General features: G+C 39.2%; 2 protein-coding genes across 8 annotated transcripts in view; one reads left to right on the top strand and one right to left on the bottom strand.

Moving 5' to 3' along the window:
* Positions 1-6,464, bottom strand: part of atp6v1h (ATPase H+ transporting V1 subunit H) — a 43,056-nt gene extending 36,592 nt beyond the window's left edge. For 2 of the 3 annotated variants that reach the window (XM_042086920.1, XM_042086940.1), the window contains exons 1-3: positions 6,375-6,464; positions 5,582-5,722; positions 4,378-4,477 (exon numbers count right to left, since the gene is read on the bottom strand). In XM_042086920.1, coding sequence (XP_041942854.1) covers positions 4,378-4,477; positions 5,582-5,685 — 204 coding nt within the window. In that variant the 5' untranslated portion in view covers positions 5,686-5,722; positions 6,375-6,464. Of the gene's footprint in view, positions 1-4,377; positions 4,478-5,581; positions 5,723-6,298 lie in introns of all 3 variants that reach the window. The other variant, XM_042086932.1, reaches the window with a different exon arrangement.
* Positions 6,465-8,138: 1,674 nt separating this feature from the next.
* On the top strand, positions 8,139-20,006 carry rgs20 (regulator of G protein signaling 20). 5 transcript variants are annotated; one of them, XM_042110927.1, is made up of 5 exons: positions 8,139-8,725; positions 15,170-15,333; positions 15,917-15,994; positions 16,638-16,872; positions 17,342-20,006. In XM_042110927.1, the coding sequence occupies exons 1-5, from the start codon at positions 8,537-8,539 to the stop codon at positions 17,528-17,530; spliced, it is 855 nt and encodes a 284-aa protein (XP_041966861.1). In that variant the 5' UTR covers positions 8,139-8,536; the 3' UTR covers positions 17,531-20,006. The 5 variants fall into 5 exon arrangements, with proteins under 5 accessions (XP_041966861.1, XP_041966852.1, XP_041966889.1 ...); XM_042110918.1 differs by having other exon boundaries at positions 15,905-15,994; XM_042110955.1 differs by lacking the exon at positions 8,139-8,725 and adding an exon at positions 12,706-13,004 and having other exon boundaries at positions 15,905-15,994.
* Positions 20,007-22,364: the final 2,358 nt, after the last annotated feature.

Raw genomic sequence — 22,364 nt, 5'->3', positions numbered from 1 at the left:
CCAAGAGCATGAAACAAATAAAAGGTCTATTCAAATTCTAGGTTTCTTTTGTAACAACCATGTGTAAGGAACCTTAAAGTAAAAAAAAAAAAGCATACATGTAATTTGCTTGTACTGGTGAGAGGTGACTGAGAACAAAACATGGGCAAAACAACAGCCAACTTCAGAGCTTAGTGCCAGGGGCGGTTCTAGGGGCGGGGCCACAGGGGCCCGGGCCCCATCTGAAATCTCATTGGCCCCTGACTGGCCCCTGTACCGTCAATCATCAATAAGTGTCAAACTTGTTGAAAACGATGATCAGAGATGCAATTCCATTCCCAAACAACTGGTGGCAGTAATGCTCCTATGAAGATTGAAAGCTGAAGCACACAGTGAACTGTAAAGGAAAGAATACATTTGGCTAACCAGAAATCCAGTAAGAAATGTCTCTGCTAATGTGAAGAAACGATACATTTGGCTAACGGAAGTATCAGCTAACGTGAAGAACCGATACATTTGGCTAACGAAAGTATCAGCTAGAATTCTAACGTGAAGAACCGATAGCAGCGTTTCATCCTCCACAGAAGTTTCTTGGTGAGTCACAAATCTCTATGTTGGTTATCATCATTATGTGAAAGGGACATTTGTTGCTGTCACAATATGTTAAGTTTGTCAATTAAATTACGAAGCAGCAGCAAGCTTGTAGTGAACTGTTAACTGACTTAATCAGTGAACTGTTAACATTAACTTAACGTTAGGTTACTTGAGTTAAGGTTTGTTTGTTAGGCTATTCATTGTTAGCATGCTGATAGATTTTATGTATGGAAAGGTAATGTATGAAGTGTTTGAAATGGTGTTATATGATATGCATAGAAATGGACATCCTGTTTGTTTGGGGTCTGAAATTAATAATATTACATGCGCTAGTGCGCCTTACCAAATAACGTTCGATTTTTTTTGCTTGAGGAAAAAGTTTGGCAGCTGCTAACATGAACATGAGAGTATGCCTAATAGCTAACACTACGTTTTTGTAGTTAATGTGAGCTATCATTGCAAAGTTATTAACCACTATTCTGAGTGTATTTGATTCATGGGCTTCGCATGAATTCGGTCTCAAAGTGTTAGGACAAAGAAAGTTTCATTCAGAAAAATTGGTTAAATTTTCTACTCTTCACTCAAGCTTTATATGATTTAAAAAAATATAATAACTGGTTTTACAGTTGCCAGACGACATGCTGAATACAAGCATGGATTTTGTGACACGCATTTGTTTTTCACTAACAGACTGGGATGGCGCAGGAGCTGGTGACTTCAACCCACAGTCTTCAGAACCACCAGTCACCAAGCATAGCTGCTCCTAATGGTATGATGCCATTTCCTATTGCCACTATAGTGAGCATATTTTGTCATTCATTTTAGAAACGCTAGGTTGACAGTGGGTTATGAAAGTTAATAACAATTAATTTACTCAAACTTGTTTCATTTTCTTCTTTCCAGTTATTTCCCATTCTAGAGCAGATGGTTCTGTGCAACCTCTCCTAACCTGGTATTCTGCAAGATGCAGCATGGAAATAGGAAGAGGCCACTCAATGACTTCTGATACAAAGACTTTAAATGGTAGGAATATTCCATCTTTAGTGTTTTGCTACCCCTTCCGTAATTTTTTCGCCTTCAAATGACCTATCGTCAGTCTTCAAATCAGAATCAGGCTTTTCTAACTGGAAGCAAGATCAAAGACCATTCCAAATCAGACCATTGTAAAAATATTTGTTGAAAAAATTGTGTAAATATGATGTAGTTGTTGCTCACATGCTCTGTGTGTGTGTGTGTGTGTGTGTACTGTGCATGTGTGTGTTTGTTTTAATGTACACAAACTGGCAGTGAAAGTGGTTTCTCTTCTCAACAAAAGGGGAAAGAGTTAAAGTAAAACTTGTTTAATTGAACGAAAAATGTGTGTATGATGATGTATGATTTCTGTTTAAAATATCAATGTATTTCCACTGAAGTGTCTATTATATTTTAGTTTTATATTGTGTTTGCACACAAATGCACATTATAAATAAATGGGAAAATTGTTAAGAATTGTATTGGCTTTTTTGTTTTTTAGCATTTAGCATTCAAGTATTTGAACAAGGTAACACTGGTGAAATGTATGCACCTTACTGCTGTGGTGTAGTTTAGTTAGCTGTGGTGGGTATACTGTGATCAACCCCAAATATTAATACCCATCCTTGTCTGTTTTAAGTGGGTATACTGAGATGGTGATGCTTTTTATGTGGGTATACCAGAGACTTTCTAATGAGGAGACACAGCACTCAAAAAATCCTCCATAGAAATGCATGGGGCTAGTTTGTAACGCCAATATGGCCATTGTCTACACATATCCCACCCCTCGGCAAAACGTCGACATGTGAATACATTGAGCCAATCATGCGGTGTGATGTGAATACATTGAGCCAATCATATGGTGTGTTGTGAACTCGCCGCTGGAGCAAGATTGGTGTCGTGAAGCCTTGCACACGTACATTTCTGCCGAATAGGATGCCCGATGAGTGCCCAAAAAGCGTTGCAATATGGCCGTTGAGTGGAGGGACTTGCCTAAAAGGACTTTGGGTATACTGCGTATAGTCCTGCATATCACGTAGACTATGTGCCTCTGCCTTATTGAACAAGGGATTTTCTGTGTATGGATGTTGACCGGTTCTTGGCCCCTCAGTGCATGATGTGGCCCCTTTGTGGCCCCTGTCTCAGAAAAATCCTAGAACCGCCACTGCTTGGTGCCATATTTTGGTATTATAATTGGTAACTGTGAAGACATTTTCCATGGGGTTTCATTCTGGACAACCAAACGGCATAGGGCATAGACTGGACAGCTGCGTTTATCAGTCTTTCACGTGACGTTATACCATCAAAGCCAACTTGAAGAGAATATTAAAAGTACACGTTCACACAAAAAAAAAACTCAGAGTGGCAAAGTGGCATTCTCATATTCCAAGAAGAATCAAGCAAAAGGTGTCTACACTTCTGCAGTCGATCTACAGGTGACTGAGGCTGACGTGAGTCAGTGTTTCCCCTAGAAATTTTTCCAGCAGCAGTGCTGTGTCATTAAAAAATAATTGTTGTCCTATTATTTTTTTTTATTAAGGCATTAAGACAAAAGGCAAAACATGTTTTTTATTCCTCCCTTTAGTCAATTTCAGCATGGGTGTCTTAACTTTGGCACAGCACTGTATAAACTATATAGACTTCTCTTTCATATCATTACACTGTATTGGTGCTGTGCAAGTCGAATTGAGTGCCTGTCACTTTAATGCCGTGACGGCCCGAGAGGCTTGCTTGATTCTCACGGTTTTAAGATAACTTAGTAGCGTTGTTGTGCATGGTGCATAAGAATATGTGGATGAAATGAATTATGTTTTCCATGTCATTTGGTAAAATAAATGTTAAAAAACTCGAGGAAATTCTATCTTGGATTATAGGAGATAAGTGTCTTGTATCATTTCTATAATTTTGGTGAGCTCTACAGGAATTACAAACTATCTCCAGATGTAAATGGTTGCGTATCCTATTACTGAAATTCAATTAAACCCACCAATAGGCTAGCTAGACCTTAGTTTCACAGCCTAGGTATGTTAGCAACACAGGGCTTGAAAGCATTGCCTGCATCACAAACAAAATTGAAACAATGCGTGGAATTTATCTGGGCATAGGCTACTTGGGCGAGCTATCTCGCTGGCGAGTTTAATTTGGTTCCTTGGTTAACATAATGTAGGCTACGTTTTTTTGCACAAAATTAAACATAAACACAAACAAGCGTGATCTCCTGTGGAATCCCTGACTGCGCCTTCAACGTTAGCCTACTATTGTTGACATCAAATCTGAACAAACGGCAGCTGTTCCTGAAGTTCACTTGCATGTTTTTTTTTTTTTAATTAGGCAACTTTTTTTGCAGTGGCGCTTGAATTCCAGGAGCGCCGCTGTGCCGCTGATGAATACATTGTAGGGGAAACACTGTGAGTAAAACATTTAAAAGCTTGTGAAAGCTCATGAAGTCATCAGATGTTGATAAATACCCAAACCAGAGTTGGTTGTTAATTTAGGGCATTGTACATTTATTTCAATAACATTCAGTGCTAACATGGACAAAAATCAAGAAAGTGCAACTTTTAAGACTATGGGTAGTCCATCTTGCCAGCAATTTATCTGGGCTGAGGGATGAGCAAACCATGAAAGTGACTTGAGAGCTCTTTCATGGCACTAGCAACTGGCCACAACTCTGGCCATAACTATGGTGTAACATGGGTGAAACATGGTTGAAAAAGCCCTGCAGAGCTGGGCTGAACAATGCTAACATTACTTACTGAAACTTGTGTGGTACTGTGGCTCTGAGTGCTTTACCTGATGGCCCTCATTGGTGAGTATAGCCTGTTTCTCCTCGGAGACAGCCACCTCAAATTTCTTGATAAATTCACAGTCTTCTCCTGAAATCATCTGGCCCCTGATGGAACACATATGTCTATGTTTATGCTTATGTTTACTGCAAATGCTTTTATCCAAAACAACTTACTAAAGTAACAACTAGCATTACATCAACAATAATATTAACAGTGTAAAGTCAATAATAAACACAAATGACACAGTATGTAAAAATAATTCATTAGATAGATAGATAGATAGATAGATAGATACTTTATTGATCCCCAAGGGGAAATTCAAGGGTTCAAGATGCAGGGTAAAAAGATGAGTTTATAGATGACAATATATTTCCATGCAACTAATTTGCATACTTTAATCACATCACTATTTGGCTAAAAATATCAAGCATTTCTACTCAGGGGTTAGAATGGTAACAAATGGCTACAAATAGTTATGATTTTATGTTTCAGCAAGGAGTTTTAAATCAGGGAAGTAGAAGCTGGGCGAGGTTCTCATTTTACTACCAAAGAGGAAGCTTTAAAACCAATAAGGACACTAGCAATCTGTCTTACTTTTGAACATTCAAAAATTCCAGTGATGAAGACACAGGAGAAATAACATCCTTCTGGGTCTATTCTTTAGACGTATTTTCTTACTGCAAAAGGGGATGTTACCCTACTAGTCAGGATGTCTACCCAGCTTTGTTCATCATGTTTTCTCTATTGACCTACTGAGAGTCTGACTTTTCCCATGTATATCTTAATTGATGTAGTTGACTGATAGCAACCACACAGTCGCTAGAAATGTCTAGCATACCCCTGGTGAAGTCACAGAAAAGGTACATTGCAAAAAGAAAAACACAACTAGTTTGACAAAAGTCAAGCATATAGACAGATATTAAGATGGAAAACATCATCTAAGAGGCTGATGTAAAATATGCAAAACATTTTCTGAGTTAGTAGGCCTACTAAAAAAAATCACAATGATTTGGGTAAACGATCAAACCCACAGTGCATCAGAACAGAAGGCTAAATTAGGCTACAGACAAGGGCTATGATGCACTATGGCACATGATTAGATATTTCCGCTCATCATTAGGAAGCATGCAACTTGGTAAATGCTCTATAGACCACTAAAGCATACAGAGTTTGACGTCTTTAGGTTACTATTCGGAATTCCCACTTACTGGAGATATGACTGCCAGTTGACCTTGTTAGCCCGCACTTCAGCTGCTTTTGCTGCAATGATGTTCGTAGGAACAGCAGCATCAACAGCCCCTCGGATGTCCATTTTGAACTCGGAGTGGTCAGAAGTATATCCAAGACACCTACATTTCAGGTTTACAAAGTCAAAGATGTGTAGTGCTCTAAAAAGCCAACGTTAATCTGTATTAGATTGGCTAATGTTGCTCATAGGAATGACAACCACTGAACACAACGTTACAATGATGTAGGGCCTACCTAACACTACCTTCCAACATCCAGATTGTTCAAATTGTGACAAGAGCATTGACATTGTTTGTGTTCATACTTGTGCTCACTACTACTTGACTCAATATGGCAGGTAAAATACTTGCTAAAACATAACCTTAGCCTGAAACCTAGAAAGCTAATGCTTCCTAGGAAGGCAACATCATTCATTCCTTTCTTCTTTCTCTTTACAAAAAGTTTGTGATCCCTCAGGAGACAACTGCACAGGAACAAGTTGAGCAACTAGTGATATCTCAATACAAGTTTTACAATAGTATATCTATGCACGTGACATAAAACTCCTTGACTCCTTAAATATTAGCTATAGCAATATTAGCGTAGTTAGCGCAGACTAGCTAGGGCAAACAGCAAATTAACCCTACCAAGCGAACAGACTCTGAATTCGATTTAAATTTTAACATTCTAACCCTTACCTTTCTCAGAGGGAAAATATCAATTAAATTGCAACTGAATAAGGCGTATAACGCGACAAAAACACTGATTCCATACCTGCTGCCTCTCAGCTGACAGACCGAAACAGTACGTCACGACTATGGTCATGTGACAAAATCATGTGAGGCTTACGACAAACAAGACAGGCAGCGGTGGAACCCAAGTGTTGAGAAAGAATCATATTGGAACAGGGTTGCTTGAAAGCGCACTTATGTTTTGTTTTACAAAACATTTATGTAATGCATGTTTTTAATATTATTGCTATCTTTATGTTTTAAGCCCCCTGGTGTAGGATTACACTAAATTATAGGCCTACACAAGGTCACAAAGACCAAGGTTATTTGTTGTTTAGGCCTAGTTGCTCATTACAGCTTAAAAAATAGAAGCATACATTCAGGTAAATTCAGTTGTAGACCTATGACAAGCTGTCACATGGTTGTTTTTTAGTAGGCAATGCATAACCTAGGCTGAATGGTGAGTGGAACAGTTACAATATTGGGGGGAGATTTTATGAATAATGCCGAAACTGGAAGTCGTTTTCAGTCTTCCTTGGTCTGCATTTACCAGCATTTTCAGATAAATATATACTTCCATTTAAGCAGATGATAAACTTGCAGTTAAACTGAAACTCTGAATGTCACTTGCATTCACTGAACAAAATAATCCATTGGACTTACAGTACTTCATTTTACTGTATGTGGACATCAGTTGCACATGAATTGTCTCAAATTAATGTTTCTCTTATGGTGGTAATACCATGTACCTATGCCATGCATGGGATATAAAGTGCCATTCCTTCATGCCACTTCTGTCTTACTATTGGCTCTTTCAAATAATTGCTTAAAGACCAGGCCACACATACTGAGTCTCTCATTTCTTATTCCAATAGATATCCTTAACCCTTAAAGGTGTAGGTTTTTGAACATTCTAAGTTCCGCAACAATTGAAGGTTCTAAAATTCTATGTTGAATTCATTGAACCCAGATATTCTTTAGAATGTTAATTTCCCAACATTCCCGTCACACCGGTGTGACGGTACTCCTTTAAGGGTTAACTCTGTCCAAAGGCGACATGGCAGACTGACTGTGTGTTGAGCACTGTTGTGTCCAGCAGCCTTGTAGAGCTTCATAATACTAATACAAGTGTCCAAGTTTGTTCCAAACTATCTGCAAATGCCTCTTTTATGTACAGTTTGGGAGGAAACGGTGTTATTGGCTCAGAAATTTCCAAACGTTATTACATTATCGGCTTTATTACATGGGGGAAAAACAAAATGATTACATTACTGACAGTTATTACGTTACTGCCCACTACATTAATGGTTGTAACACCATCTGCAAGGTTCATAGAATCACTTCTATCCTTAATTTAGTCTTTTGCCAAATTGCTCTTCACAAGCATACTGTAAATTAAACTATTTTGGACCAGTATGCCTCTGACCAGCTTTCATTTTTTCTCTTTGCACCAAATTGAAACATGACATACTGACTGTTGAATATGTGTTGAATAAAATGGTTACATTGATAAACTGTTATGTGAACAATTATTTGTGTTCTGGAATCTGAGCTAGGACAAGACAAGTTGTCATCAAGAATGACATCATGTTTAGGTATTTGCAACTGTTGCAACATCTGTACTCTCTGGTATGGGAATCTTAATTCTTATCTCAGAGCACATGGTTTGAGCTATGAGTGATACTGTATCATCGTGGTACGGCTTGTGATTACTTAACACTAACTCTGACCTAGGATTTTCTCTCATCAATGTAGCCACATTATTAGTAAGAAATTACAGATGCACAGATGTGTCTCAAGACTCCAATCTTCCTTTTCGCTCTTGTTCTCTCTCTCTCTCTCTCTCTCTCACACACACACACAATCACATACACACAGAGGTTCATCTGATACGCAAGCACACAAATACTCAAGCCTTCACTCTTAATCTGCCCTAAGCTGGTGAGATGCTCTAAACTACAGTGGGATCAGGCTTTGACTGAATGGGAGCATGGTGATAATCCTCCCCTGTCCTCTCAACTGTAAACACAGTTTGCTTTTTCCATTGGTGCTACAGTATCTCCGTTTTCCAGCAGCATGGCCCAGTGATGGGAGACAGCAACAAATGCTGAAGCAGTATGAAGCTGTACGAGAACAGGTTGTCTGGAAGACTAGAGAGGATCAAGAAGGACACAGAGAGAAAATGAAGCATTGTCCACTTTGGACATGCTGTGCACAAGGATTGTCCGATGCTGGGCTGTCAGGCCCTCTTGTTTGCTGCGGCTAAGGGTTCCCTATGTTCCCTCTCTGATGTGGGGTCGGATACAAAGAATACTCCTAGCCTGTCGGCATGGTGATGGCTACTCAGCTCAAGGAAGCCACGCACATGAGAATGAAAGGGATCTGTCCTTTCAGGTAAGGTCAAAGGAGATCAATACATACACATCTAAATAAGTCAGTGTCAGTGTATTTGACAGTTGCAAACACTGCTTACAGGGCTTAATGCATTCATTTAAGTGTATTTGTTTATGTTTTCTTTTTTCAGGTGAATAAATAACTGTTGTTTATATATAGGCTTACTAACATTTCTGGTTATGATTGTAGCAAATTATTGAGAAGTAAGATGCATCCTCTATAGTATCAGTGTGCATATTTTCCATATTATGTAGATAAAATATTTTACCAAACTATTCTGGTAACACATAAAGACTCAATAATTTACTGTGTAATAGTTTTTTGAAAACCAAACTTCCATGGTTTTATCTATGGTAGCCAGGTTTAACTCCTTGAAAGCTATAGCTATTTGTGGAAACACTTCCTGTAGCCTAAAAGGAAAGTTCAGGTGATTAGGCATAATAATCCAAGCTGTTGTGGTGTAGTAGGTTACAACCTACAGTACCCTCCAGAATTAATTGCACCTCTGCTAAAGTTGACTAAAACCGGTATAAAAAAACAATCTGTTGGTGATTTATTGTAATTGTCACAATGTTCAATTGTCATTTTATTCATTGTCACAATGAATAAAATGAGGAAAAATCCAACCTTGAAGAGAAGCAACTTTATTTTGAGAAAAAGAAAAATCTCATAAAGAAATACATACAAGAATTTTTAACTAAAGTACATTGCTCACAATTATTGGCACCCCTGAAAAATCTTATAAAACCTAACATAAGCATTTTCCTATCTAATTTCAATGTATTTAAGTTAATCAGAGTGTCAGTGAACTTCATGACTTTCTTTTTCACCATGGTATGAAAATAAAGTCACACAGAGGCTAAATCCTCCAGTCATTTTTCAACATCGGAACGACAAGAGAATACACTAAATTTAAATAAAAAGAAAGTGTGTTGACATTTGTAAGTCAAATACTGTCTATGACAACCAAGGCTTTGAACGGGTACATGGAATGAAAACGAAAACCAGAAACTTTTGCCATTTTGCTAGCAACAAAAACGAAACCAGAAACTTTATGATTTTTTTTATGTTCCGGATCAGAAACAATTTTTTTAAATAGTGGTAACCGGTTAATACCGATTCTTTTTTTGTTCCTGGGAAGGTTTGTGTCTTCAATGAAATGGTGAGGGTCACCTCCTGTCATTCAATGAATGCATTGAGAGTGCAGACAGACAGAGCTTGCCACTAGCAGGCAATCAAAAGGCCTATTAAGTCTCCAAATCTCAATGATTTCATTTCACCTGTTTTCTCTTTTTACTAGGCCGTGACGAACATTGTTGGAAAAAACTAACATTAACGTTAAGGCTACAGCTTTAATTTATTTGGAAAAACGTAATAGTCCTCATTTTGGGATTTGGACAATGGGAAGGCATCCAAGAATCCAATATTACAGTACCCACCAAAAATATACTGTATATATGACAGCATTTTTTGTTTGACCAGGAAATTATTCAGGCTAAAGGCAGACACTGGTGCAGGAAGACACTGGTGCAGCTTGTACAAAGCATAGGCCTAGCGTTTTATTATGTTTGCTGTAGGATAGTCTAAAAGACAATATTGTGACTATTAATAGCCAGTTTGAAAGCATACATATATTTTTGTCCGACAGCCGAGATGAAACGTTATTAACCGGTTAAGGAACAATATTTTTTTGTTCTAACTGGTTCGGGAACATCAATTTTAGGGTGGGTCAATTTTAGGGTGGGTTAAAATACTGTTTCTGTTCAGAACGAACCAATTGGCAAAAAAATCTGGTTCAAAGCCCTGATGACAACTAGGTACTTTGTTGAAAATGCCTATATTTACAGTTAAAACAATGATTAAAAGGTTCTAATTATCTGGAAATGTGACAAACATGCTTGTATGGAGTATGGAGGATGGTAAGATAGGCAAAAAATTCCATAAGAACCACTGTTGGAAAGTTACAGACAAAGGTCTTGAGGTTACCAAGTCCCCCAAAAAATCTTCAAAAGCGACCTCACTGCTAACAGATTATTTGGAAGGCATGAAAGATAAAAGCCTGTCCAGTCATTTAATTACCAATGTAAATGGCAGGAGTTATTGAATGGTACAGTGACTTTGTCTGTAAGTGTGGTCTATTGTCAGATAAAAATGAAAATTACACTCTTTGGCTGGAAACACTTTAAGTGTTTAATGAGAATTATGGTGGAGGGGCTGTGCTATTGTGGGGCTGTTTTTATTCCAAAAGGCCTTGGGAACCTAATTAAGGTGCATGGTATCATGAATACCAAGAAAAACCTGAACATTTTCAAAGGAAATCTGTCAATCTCTGCCGAGACACTAAAAGTTGGTCATGATTGGATGATTTATCAGGTCAATTAACCAAAACAAACGCCCAGATCAAACATATTGTTTGCTGAACACAAAATCATGCTTCGGACATTGCCATCTCTGTCCCCTGATCTAAACTCCATAGGTAAACAGGGTAAGTCAAAAAGAAGAATGCACAAGTGTGGACCTAGGGACCTGGACGATCTGGGGAGATTTTGTAAAGCCGAATGGTCTTAAATCCCTTGCTTTGTATTATCTAACTTTATAGGGTGTCATAGGAGAATATCACAAGCTGTTTTATTGGCAAAGGGAGGCTTAAGAAGGTATCACAAGCAGGGGTGCCAATAATTGTGACATGTTTTGGTTAAAAATATGTATTTCTTTATGAGATTTTCCCTTTTCTCAAAATAAATTTGCTTCCCTTCAATGATTGATTTTTCCTCATTTTTTTTTCATTGTGAGATTACAATAAATCACCAACAGATTATGTTTTATACCGGTTTTTAGTCAACTTTAGCAGAGGTGCCAATAATTCTGGAGGGTAGGCTACTGTATAACTAACTGTAGTTAGTTACTGAATAATAGTTCCTGTAGGCTATGTAATTTGTTTAAGGTTACAGTACATCAATGTATAAACCTTAAATTGATTGCTTTCCACAATGTTGCATTTGTCTACAGAAGATATGTAGGTTTTAGTTGAAGGTGTCAAGAGCAGTCAAGTTTGCTTGAACATTATTCCTATTTTTTATAAGTTGCTTTAGATAAAAGCGTTTGTTAAATGAATAAATGCTATGTAGGCCTATTTGCTTTCGTTTCTATATTTTCATTTTCATGTTACAGTTGACCGCATCTTAATAAATCTTGACTACATAATACATTACAAACGGCACCACACTGCCATCTAGTGTAACATCAATAGGTCTGGGTCCAAAGGGCAAGGTGATGCTGCTTTAGACAGAAAGTGATAACCGATTAGAAAATGTTTGATTGTAAAAATACAGACTCGCGGGAGAGCTGTGGAGTAAGTGGCTGCAGTGTCCACACCACAATCGGTCCCAAGTGCTCACAGGGACGCAGGTTCGAATCCGACTCACGACTTCCCAATCCCACTCCATCTCTTCCCCCCACTCGCCATCGGTCACTCTTCTCCATCCAGACAAAATAAAGTCAGGAAAACCTTGAATATAGCCTAGGTCTACTTAAAAAATGCAAAAATATATCCATTGCATATAGTTCAATGCATACTGAGATAGACTAGATAGACATCAGCTCCTGAAGATGTCAGCATAGCCTATGATGGAGCTCTGATTTAAGATGTTATCGTGTTGTTGAAATCTGTGTTGCTTACACTCAGGTAGGTTCTTCCCAGTATTTTGAAGGTTTCATCGTTTAGGGTCTACCTCCGTTATTCAGATGTCCCCACAATTCATAATTAATAACAATATGAAAATTCATATAAAACTGGCATTGAATTATGTTGGTGACTCGATTTGCTCATCGAGGAAAACACTAACGGGTCACGAGGCCTCCTACACATCACGCTCTTACGAGCCTATGAGCTGTGTCAGTACCATGGACAGCAGCCTTACGCACTGGGAGGAAATAAGCTAAAGGTCTAGGCTACTAAAAGTAGCCTATAGGCCTAGAGGTGATACACTTGAGCTTTGAATGGCGATATTTTTGTCAGATATAGCATAGTCTATAAATAACGAATGTGGTGAGACCCATCACTTTTGCCCATGTATCCATTATATGGGATACTTGTGTAGTGTTTTCACGTCTTGGTAAAGGGAAATCCTTGCATCGCAACAGCCAGGGGGAACTCCCGTGAGATTGTAGTAGGCTAAAGGGCGGGGAAGCTTTCCCGTTGCCATTCCCACGCTGATGTTGGCTACCCCTCGAACCACTTACACAGTCGGCTCTCCTCATCCTTCAGCATCCCAAAGAGGTAGTATTAATTTAGTATCATCAGTATCACACAATTATCCAGTTCGTTAAGTTGCCAACAAAAACTGTAACTATACTCAATATAGCCTACAATGAATTGAATGAATTGAATGAACATTTATTGGAAATTTGGTACCCCAACATCGTCGTGGTAGAAAGAAATAAAATATTTTAGCACTGCAGACAAACATTTCAAATGGTTTGACATTATCTGAAAATTCACGGGCACGGCCGTAACGTGGGTTGTAGCGCGTCGTGCATTCGAGAAATGCGGGGGAATGGTTATAAACGCATAGGAAATGTGTGACATTCAGAGGTTTTACACTTACACTGGCTGCCACAACTTGCAAAGAAAACGCATGCGCGTTGACACAGAGCAGCCGGTCTTTAAAATCTTTATCAACGGATATAATAAAGGCAAAGAATTCTTGTATCTGGGCATACATGGTGAAATTGTAAGTACTGGAATTAACTTGCGTAACCTTAGGAGATATTTTGTTATTAACATTTGTTGTAGCATCTATCTAAAAAATTACAAAACGACATGTCAGGATGGAGGTGTAGGCTACATGGTAGCTCTAACAGAAATTTATTTTTGGTTGTGGTCCTATTGACGATAGAGCGGTCGTCGCTCCTCATCTTGGCACTCTCTAAAAGCTGTGTGACAATAACATTACATAATTCAGTTTTTCTTCAGGTAATACTGCATGTGATTTTGTACAACTACCATCTGCTTTAGTTTAGGCTACTTATGTGTCTTTGCCGTAATCATACCATAATAGTATTTTCCAGTGTGGGAATCTCCCATTTTCCTCCTCGCACATGAACGATATTCGTATTGTTGACTGCCTATAGGTATTTACTAATTACGCCTTGAACATACGTCTCTTCAAAATGGATACAAGGAGAAGTTTCAACGTCGCTTTTCCCCAGGCTGAGGATTTCAAGCAGGGATGAATAATTTGGATGGCTTTGATACTTTGATGCTACCGCGGTTGGATGCGTGCTGCGCCCTTTTACCGCCCTCCACATATGAAATGTTCACATCTAGCCTTGGATCGTTTTTCATTACAGGAACAGCTAGCGCGACACATGGGCTGAAAGGGAACGCACATTGCTTAACAAGTATGCTAATAATTATTGATAATGATGAGAATGATAATGATCATTATCTCAACGAATTCCTTGCGCATGCTACTTCTTTAAATAAGCATGGTCATTTCAGTTGGTTGGACTTTATGCTGTGTAGGGGAGGTTAAAATACATTCCATTAACATATTACTGAATAGGCCTACATACATAAAATGTATGTTGGAACATATCCCACTACATTACTTAAACTGAGTAATGTGTTAGCAATACTTTGGATTACATCAGCAATGTCATGTATTAGCTGTGGCTGAATGTATGAGTTGTGGTTATGTCAGACATGGAAGTCCACCAAAGCCAATAACATCATTGTGTTAAAGACCCTACTACAGCAATGTTTTGTCTTGCTGGCAAAAAATACCAACAAAAGGGGAGTTGCATTCCTTTTTCTACAACATCAAAAAACCCGAAGCCATGACTGGCCTAAAACGTGTTGGCTGAAAACAGGCTCTATTTGCCTCCAACACAACTGGTTTTACATTCCTATTTCCCATGCCTTTTACAAGGTTGTTCCCTAATTCCGTTTCAATGGGATGATGTATCATCTAAAGATGGACTTGAACATTTGAAAAATCCTGATATTCAACTTCAGTACTCTATGATAGAGTATTCTCCACAAATGTAGACCATTTGAGACTGATGCAGTGTCATGCTATGTGTCTAAAACATGCTGATGCCATGTCCGAGCATGTAGATGTTGTTTGGGCAAGCGTGAACATGATACTCAATTTCGGCTGGACGCAGCTAATCAACTTGCATGCACTCAATCAACCCCGCAACATTCTGGCCAAACAGTAAAAACTGCCTCATGGATATGAATGCATTTACATGTACCAGGTGTGATGACATAATATAACATTCATAAAACCATTACCTGTCATGCCATGACTGTTGCCAGTGCACTTTGGCTGAGCAAGGTGTCTAGTGCCCTTTCCTTGAGCGAGGTATCCAGTGTCCTTTGGCTGGGCGAGGTGTCCCATGCACGAGCGATATCATGTCATGTCTCTCTTTCCGCAGCCCATGGGATCAGAGCGGATGGAGATGCGCAAGAGGCAGATGTCGGTGCAGCAGGAGCCGGTGGCGGGAGGCACAGCTCCGACCCAGCCGGAGCAGCCTGACCAGGGCGCCCGGGGCTCCAACGCCTGCTGCTTCTGCTGGTGCTGCTGCTGTAGCTGCTCCTGGTAGGCCCTCGCTCACTCCCTCTCCTTTTACCGGTCCTCCAGGTTTACCTTCACCTATGGTCTGCTTCTGCAGTATATCACTCACACCTCAGAGTCTACACAGTGTATCACTCAACCCTCAGAACCTACTCATGTTAGGTAGAATAACACTCAACCTGTCCCAAATAGGCCTTATATATAGGTATAACCAAACAATATTTTTTTTTCGCCATGAGGGTGAAGGGGTTGAGACTCGAGTCCTTACATTTATATTATAAAGGAACCAGCCATGTGTCCACAAAACAAGCTCTCAAGAAACTCAGGATATTTTCTCAGAAGACTTTCTAAGACCCAAAAATATTGCTAACCATTGTCAACAGGATATCCTTTTACAGAGATACAATTGGACAGTTTTCTAACATCAGCTCAGTATTCAGTGTAAGTAAATAATGCTAAAGCACTTACACAAGAGCACACCAGACAGCACAACTGACAGAGTCAGCCTGTTCAACTCACCGTCTCAGGCTGATGCCCTTCATGGAGTGTTTGGGTCTTAGTGTGTTAGGATCATGATGTGTTTACCACCTTGCAGTCTCACTGTTAGGAATGAAGACAGAGAGGAGAGGAACCGCCGAGACTCCTACCACACAAAAACAGAGGAGACGGAAGACTGTGAGGAGAGGTCAGTGTTACAATAACTTACAAATACTACACATACTTACCTACAATAACATCAATGCTCTAACTCTCTCCCTCTCCCTTTTCTCCCTTTCTCTCTCTCTATCCATCTATCTATCTGTCTATCTATCCATCTATCTATCTATCTTTATCCCCCACCCTCTACTTTTTATCTCTTTTTCTCCCTGTCTCTCTCTATCCCTCTTTCTCTCTCTGTCTCTCTTTTTCTCAAATGCACAATGCATGCACTTCACACACATACCAAATAGATAGATAGATAGATACTTTATTGATCCAAGAACAATTCAAATGCAAAATTGAAATTCAAGAACAATTCAAATGCAATGTAGACCAAATGTGCACACAGCTAGGGCCACAACCATCCACTCATGTACATTTACAGGTGTAGGAAATAACGTCAGTATAAGTATGAAAGCACATCGTAAATACTGTATATTGTTGTTGTAGTCCTCCATGTGTTTTAGTTATTTTCCATCACTATTGTTGTTTGCGAAGTGACATAGAGTAATCAAACAGGTTCTTATACATACACACTATATATAGACATGCAGCATGTGGAATTAAAAACTACTCAGTAGGATTCAGCAGAGATCTGAAATTGTTGAAATGGCCTGTTGCCCTGACAGCCTGAAGCCCACGATGGAGGAGGTCCGCGCTTGGGGCCAGTCCTTTGACAAGCTGATGCACTGCCCCAGCGGAAGGAACGCATTTCGGCAATTTCTGCGGACAGAGTTCAGCGAAGAGAACATGCTGTTTTGGCTTGCCTGCGAGGAGTTCTGCAAAGAGGCCAATAAGGGCAATGTGGAGGAGAAGGCCCGGCTTATCTACGAGGATTACATCTCCATTCTCTCACCCAAAGAGGTGTGCACATTTACTGTCATCCTCATTTCCTTCTGAATATCTGCGTTCTCTCTCTTCCCTCCTCTTCTCTCCTCTCCCTCCTAATTCTTCTACCACTTTCTCCTTCTACTACACGTTGAGTAATATCTATATTTTCTGTACTCTCATCCTTCTACTACACATTGAGTAGTATCTATATTTTCTGTACTCTCATCCTTCTACTACACGTTGAGTAGTATCTATATTTTCTGTACTCTCATCCTTCTACTACAGTTGAGTAGTATCTATATCTTCTGTACTCTCATCCTCTGGTAGCAATATTGATTGATGGAGTAATAATTCCTACCTAAGGACTCCTCTGCATTGTAGTTTGAATGTTATTATGTTATATTTTTGTAAGTCGCCTTTGGATGAAAGTGTCTGCAAAATGAATGAATGTAAGTTAATGTAAACGTCCTTGGCTAACTCCCTCCCCCCTCCCCTTCCCCAGGTGAGCCTTGACTCGCGTGTTCGAGATGTGATAAATCGCAACATGCTGGAGCCCAACTTACACACCTTTGATGATGCTCAGCTACAGATCTACACGCTAATGCAAAGAGACTCATATCCTCGCTTCTTGAACTCCGCCCTCTACAAAGACCTGGTCCAGACCCTGTCAGAGCAATCTCCAGAATCCTAGGCCTTTGGGACCCTACTCCTCATTTTGCCCCTCCCCCTCTTTTGTTCTGTTCTTCTTGTTGTTGGTGACATTCCTTAGAGAACCCGTAGGGGTACATTTCAGAAGGCCATCAGCAGGTTCCTACCAGGGATTTCATGCTAATGTGGTCTGCACCTGCAAGGAAAAAACACACTCAGGGCTCAGAGTCTCTGGATTAAAAAAAGGTCTGAAGCATCCTGAGGGCTTGACACAACATGTACTGCTACAGATCATCTTGGGTGGACATGGGGATGCTATTTATTGATGTATTGATTGATTTATTTTAGTGTGTTTGTGTGTGTGTGTGTGTGTGAGAGAGAGAAAGGGGGGTGGGGGGGAAATCCTTTTTTTTTGTATTAAACAATCAAATATTTTCTTTGCATTATTGTTTAGAGGGAAATGCCATGTTCAGGCCATTTATAGTTATTTGACTTTTTAATATGTGAAGACTTGATAGACTTTCTTCTTGTTCTACTGTAATATAAAAGGTGAAGGAACTGTGGGCACGTAGCAGTGCCAAGCTGTGTGTAGTGTGAATGGGAATCAAAGCTCTGTTCAAGAGAACAGTCTATCCACAGGCAGCTCATTAGGGGTGCTGTAACAGTAAACTACCTAGAACTCTCCTCTCTCTGCCTATTTAACCATTTGCTGTCTGATCTTAACAGGAAGTGTTGAAATGGCCATATTAAGGATCCCTGAGGTCCACCCTGGGACTGAAGGAAATGGTAGTACATATCTACAGTGTTTTGAGGGAGCTCAATGAATCAATTCGTTTAAATGGGAGCAAGCAGGAGACAGTGGAAGTGTGCAGAAAACCGCACGTCCATTCTCATGGGCTCTGGTGCATCAAAACTGAGCCCACGTCATGTCCGTGCTTCCTGTATACCACAAAGAGAACAGACAATGTTCATTAATTGTCCTGAGTTAGATTTAGTTTTCTAAATGGTGGAAAATGGCACATATGTTTCTGTTTCCTATACTGTCAATGTTTAAGTTGTCGACATGATCAATATCAGTATTTGTTTTATCATATTGATTGGATGATCTCTGTAGTGAACTTTGTTTGAGTGCTATTGTTTTGTTGGAGAGGGGAAAAACTGTTATGTGACCAGGTGTCAAAAGCTGGGAGAACAGTGTTCTTAGAGATACTCTCCTACTTTTAGGACAAAGAGCCTTCGTTGAGTTCTGAGACCAAACTAGCACTGGCTATTATTACTATTGATATCATGTACCTTCTATTCATGCCACTGTTAAGTATTGGAGTTATTGTGTTCTTTTTTTTTCAGTACGTTAGTGGTAGATTCATTACGTTGTTGCCTGGCGTACAAGTCACTCAAAGACAAGATCCTCATCAGAGGAAGTGCCTTGGTATTAAACATTTCTGACATCACTATTCATGGCAATAGTGTCACACTTTTGGCATGTGCAGGATCTGACTAAAAATTGGAAGCACCGATTTTTAGGGTGTTAGGCCTTACATTCAGACGCTTCTAAAGGAAGGTGAAAGATAATTCATCGGGTGATTGCATATATCCCGCTGCTTGTTGGTTCATCATGACAATAGATGAACAAGCAAAGCTGCATGTGTAATGAATAGCTAGACACAACAGTGTGTCTATATAGGGTGTTTACAGGAGGTCTTCATGGCTTTCTTTACCTTCCCGCTCAGACTCTTGTACTGACATGGAAGAGCCAAGTATTTCATTGATAAAGTAAAAACCTAGCGTAAAGTAGATGCACAGTGAAGTTGGTGTCAAAGCAGCCCTCTTTCAAAGTTAACATTATGAGTAACCCTGGCGTTTATCATTCACTCCTAATGTCCTTAATCTCAGGGCCCGCACCACCAAGTCCATGCCTCTGGCTTGTTTACGCTGAACCAAAGTGCTTCCATTTCTTAGACAGATCCTGTAGATGGACTCTAGGCCTTCAATCAATGTACTAAGTGATTTGTCCTGCATTATTGACTGAAATGGAGTTGTTGATATGTCCATTTCTTTATTTTATTAAATATTTATTTGTTTTTAACTTAGTACATTTGTACATCAACAGGTTATAAGCTAAGAGGTATTTTAATAGATTATTGTATTTATGTGATATCAGAGCTCAGGACAATTCATGAAGCAGGTTGATTGAAACCAGTTGTCTGTCAGCAAAGATGAACTTCATGGTGGTACTTCTTGTCTAAGGGGAAATTTACTTCATGTGCAATTTGAGCTGATGGATTCACCATGCAGATCAACCTCAGTCTAAGCCAATGGTTTGGAGTGATACTGCCTATAACTTTTGTTCATTTTTTTTGTTCACTGTAAAAAATGTGTTCTTTACTTGAGTTTACAATATGGTGAATAACATGAATGTTTACAGTAAATATTTATGTTTTCCCTTTATTTTCAGTTTTATCAAATCAGTATAAACAATGATATGTGGGCATTTTGGATTCTTAAAGGTTAAAAAAATAAAGCACAATTATTTTAAAGTTGTTTCATGGATACTCCCTTCTGATGTGCTGGATCTCAGCATACTCTAAGGACTTTTATATAAAACCAAGTCTTAATTTAAATAAAAAATGTAATGTTTAAATTTAAGTTAAAATACATAACTGTTTCAAAGGCCTTTTGTGAGAACACCAAGTAATGCTTTTGTTGACCAAGTCCATGTTTGTGTGGTTCATTTTAGTACACAAAAAACAGTTATGTTGTGACCATGTAATGTGGATGCTGTCACGAGGGAAACATCACATACCTTCCTCTGAGATCTTCTGAGAACAGACCCGGATATTAACAGGCCATACTATGGGTAAATGCACAACTGTTGCTATTTTACCTGCTTTCCAGATGTTAAAAAAGAGTTTCCATCCATTGAAACTCTAGTGGTGTCATAAGAGTGAGACAGTCCCAGTGTATTAGTTCCCACAAGTTTGCTTATAAATGAGACATAGAACGTGTTGTGGGTGGTGTTCATTCACTAGGATCATTTATTCTACATACACACATATATTGATGCCACTAATTGCTGCAAGCAACATGACCTGGCTTTAACCTATACAATTGGGAAAGTTGGACAAGGAGCTTCAGGTCCTCCATTTGTCTACAGTGTAATATAACTTGTGGAATGGCATATAAGCTTCAGACAGGACCTGTAATGGAATACTATATTTGCATTGTTGGCCATGGCTGGACCATCCTGAGAGTCTGAAGGATAGAAACATTGGCAGGAAATAACTAGCTGTAGCAAAAGATTTGTAAGTCGCTTTGGACAAAAGTGTCGGCTAAATCATATAACCATAACCATAAAAGATACAAAACATCTTAAAAATGGGATATATCAACACACAAGCACACCTTGCTGTATATGGGAGATGCACACAGTCCCAGACCTGTCAAGAGTATCCAGGCTGATCATTGTTCACAATCAAAAGGATCATACCAGGAAACGGGTACCATTTGCGTCCACAACATTTCATGAGATACATAAGGCACAAACCAGAGCCAAAATGTGTTTCTAAAGCCTAAAGCTAATCAGTTAAGGGCTCTTGTTAACAGTGTAGAATGTGGAGGGAAAAAGTTTACTTTTGATGAAAATTTTGAAAATGTTAGGGAAGGCACCCGTTTCATATAATTGGCAATTGGGAACTGCATCTAGTTGGAATGGAAAAAGGTTGCCAAATGTATAGATCGACCTGGGCTGGATAGAAGGGTACTTCAGTTGGTACACCATTTACAGTAACTGAGGAAGTGATGAAACTATGATGCGCTGTTGCAAGACTCTAACCATCCCTGTGCAGTGTTGGGAAGGTTACTTTTAAAATGTATTCCACTACAGACTACAGAATGCATGCTCTAAAATGTGTTTTGTAACGTATTCCGATAGATTACTCAAAGTGAGTAACGTACTTTAAATACTTTGGATTACATCAGCATTGTATTATATTAGAGGCTAAGAGAAAGGAGCCACCTGAGATACATAGGCTACACGGTGTGGTTAAAAAATATTTGAATTTGAGTTTGAAAAGGCATGGCCTACATGTTAAAATTATTTAAAATGTAATCCCTTCAATGTATCGATGCAACTGTATTCTGAATACCTCCAATATAAATTGTAGCTGTATTTAAATACAGTTACTCATATTTTGTATTTTAAATACATAATCTGGAATACATGTATTCTGTTACATCCCAACAAATGCCACCCACCTGATCCTCACCTCGACCGTCTCTACAACCCCTCATTATACACTCAGTCAGTCAGAATGCTGCCATACAGTTGTGACTGAAATGGTTGGTTCCTTTCCACAAAAAAGAAAACAACTTGCATTTCTGACAAAAGTAATCAGCATTCATTATTTTCTTTATTCCATCCAGGTACCATCTTTGCCCATATTATAAGATAACAGCTTTGGGTCCTTTTTGTAGGTGAACTTCAGAGGAAGAAGAAATTAAGCATTCTTTCAATAATCTGATCTCAATCAAATTCATCCACGACTGGTATGGTCATAAATTGAGATATCATAACAAGAGGAACTAGGTACATCTTCAATCTACAGAGTTTGCCAGTCTATTAGTAACAGTGCCGCCTGCAGGCATGGGGAATACTATAAACAGCATCCTGGAATGGTATAATCCCTACTGCTGTCTGACTGCAGATTATTAGCATCAACATCAAATGAAGCACAGACAAACTTGCTGCATGCTTTCACAGGTCATATGTGACAGATCCTGTGGGTATGAGGCATCTGTTCCTCAGCTCTTATGAAGTCTTTCGAAGAACAACCTTAACATCATCTCCAAACCACTGTGCTCTGCTAATCTACATTGCC

Source organism: Alosa sapidissima, chromosome 1, assembly GCF_018492685.1.
Source record: "Alosa sapidissima isolate fAloSap1 chromosome 1, fAloSap1.pri, whole genome shotgun sequence".
Lineage (NCBI taxonomy): Eukaryota > Metazoa > Chordata > Actinopteri > Clupeiformes > Clupeidae > Alosa > Alosa sapidissima.
The sequence above is the reverse complement of the archived record's forward strand: the minus strand, read 5'-3'. Positions and strand labels throughout refer to the sequence as shown.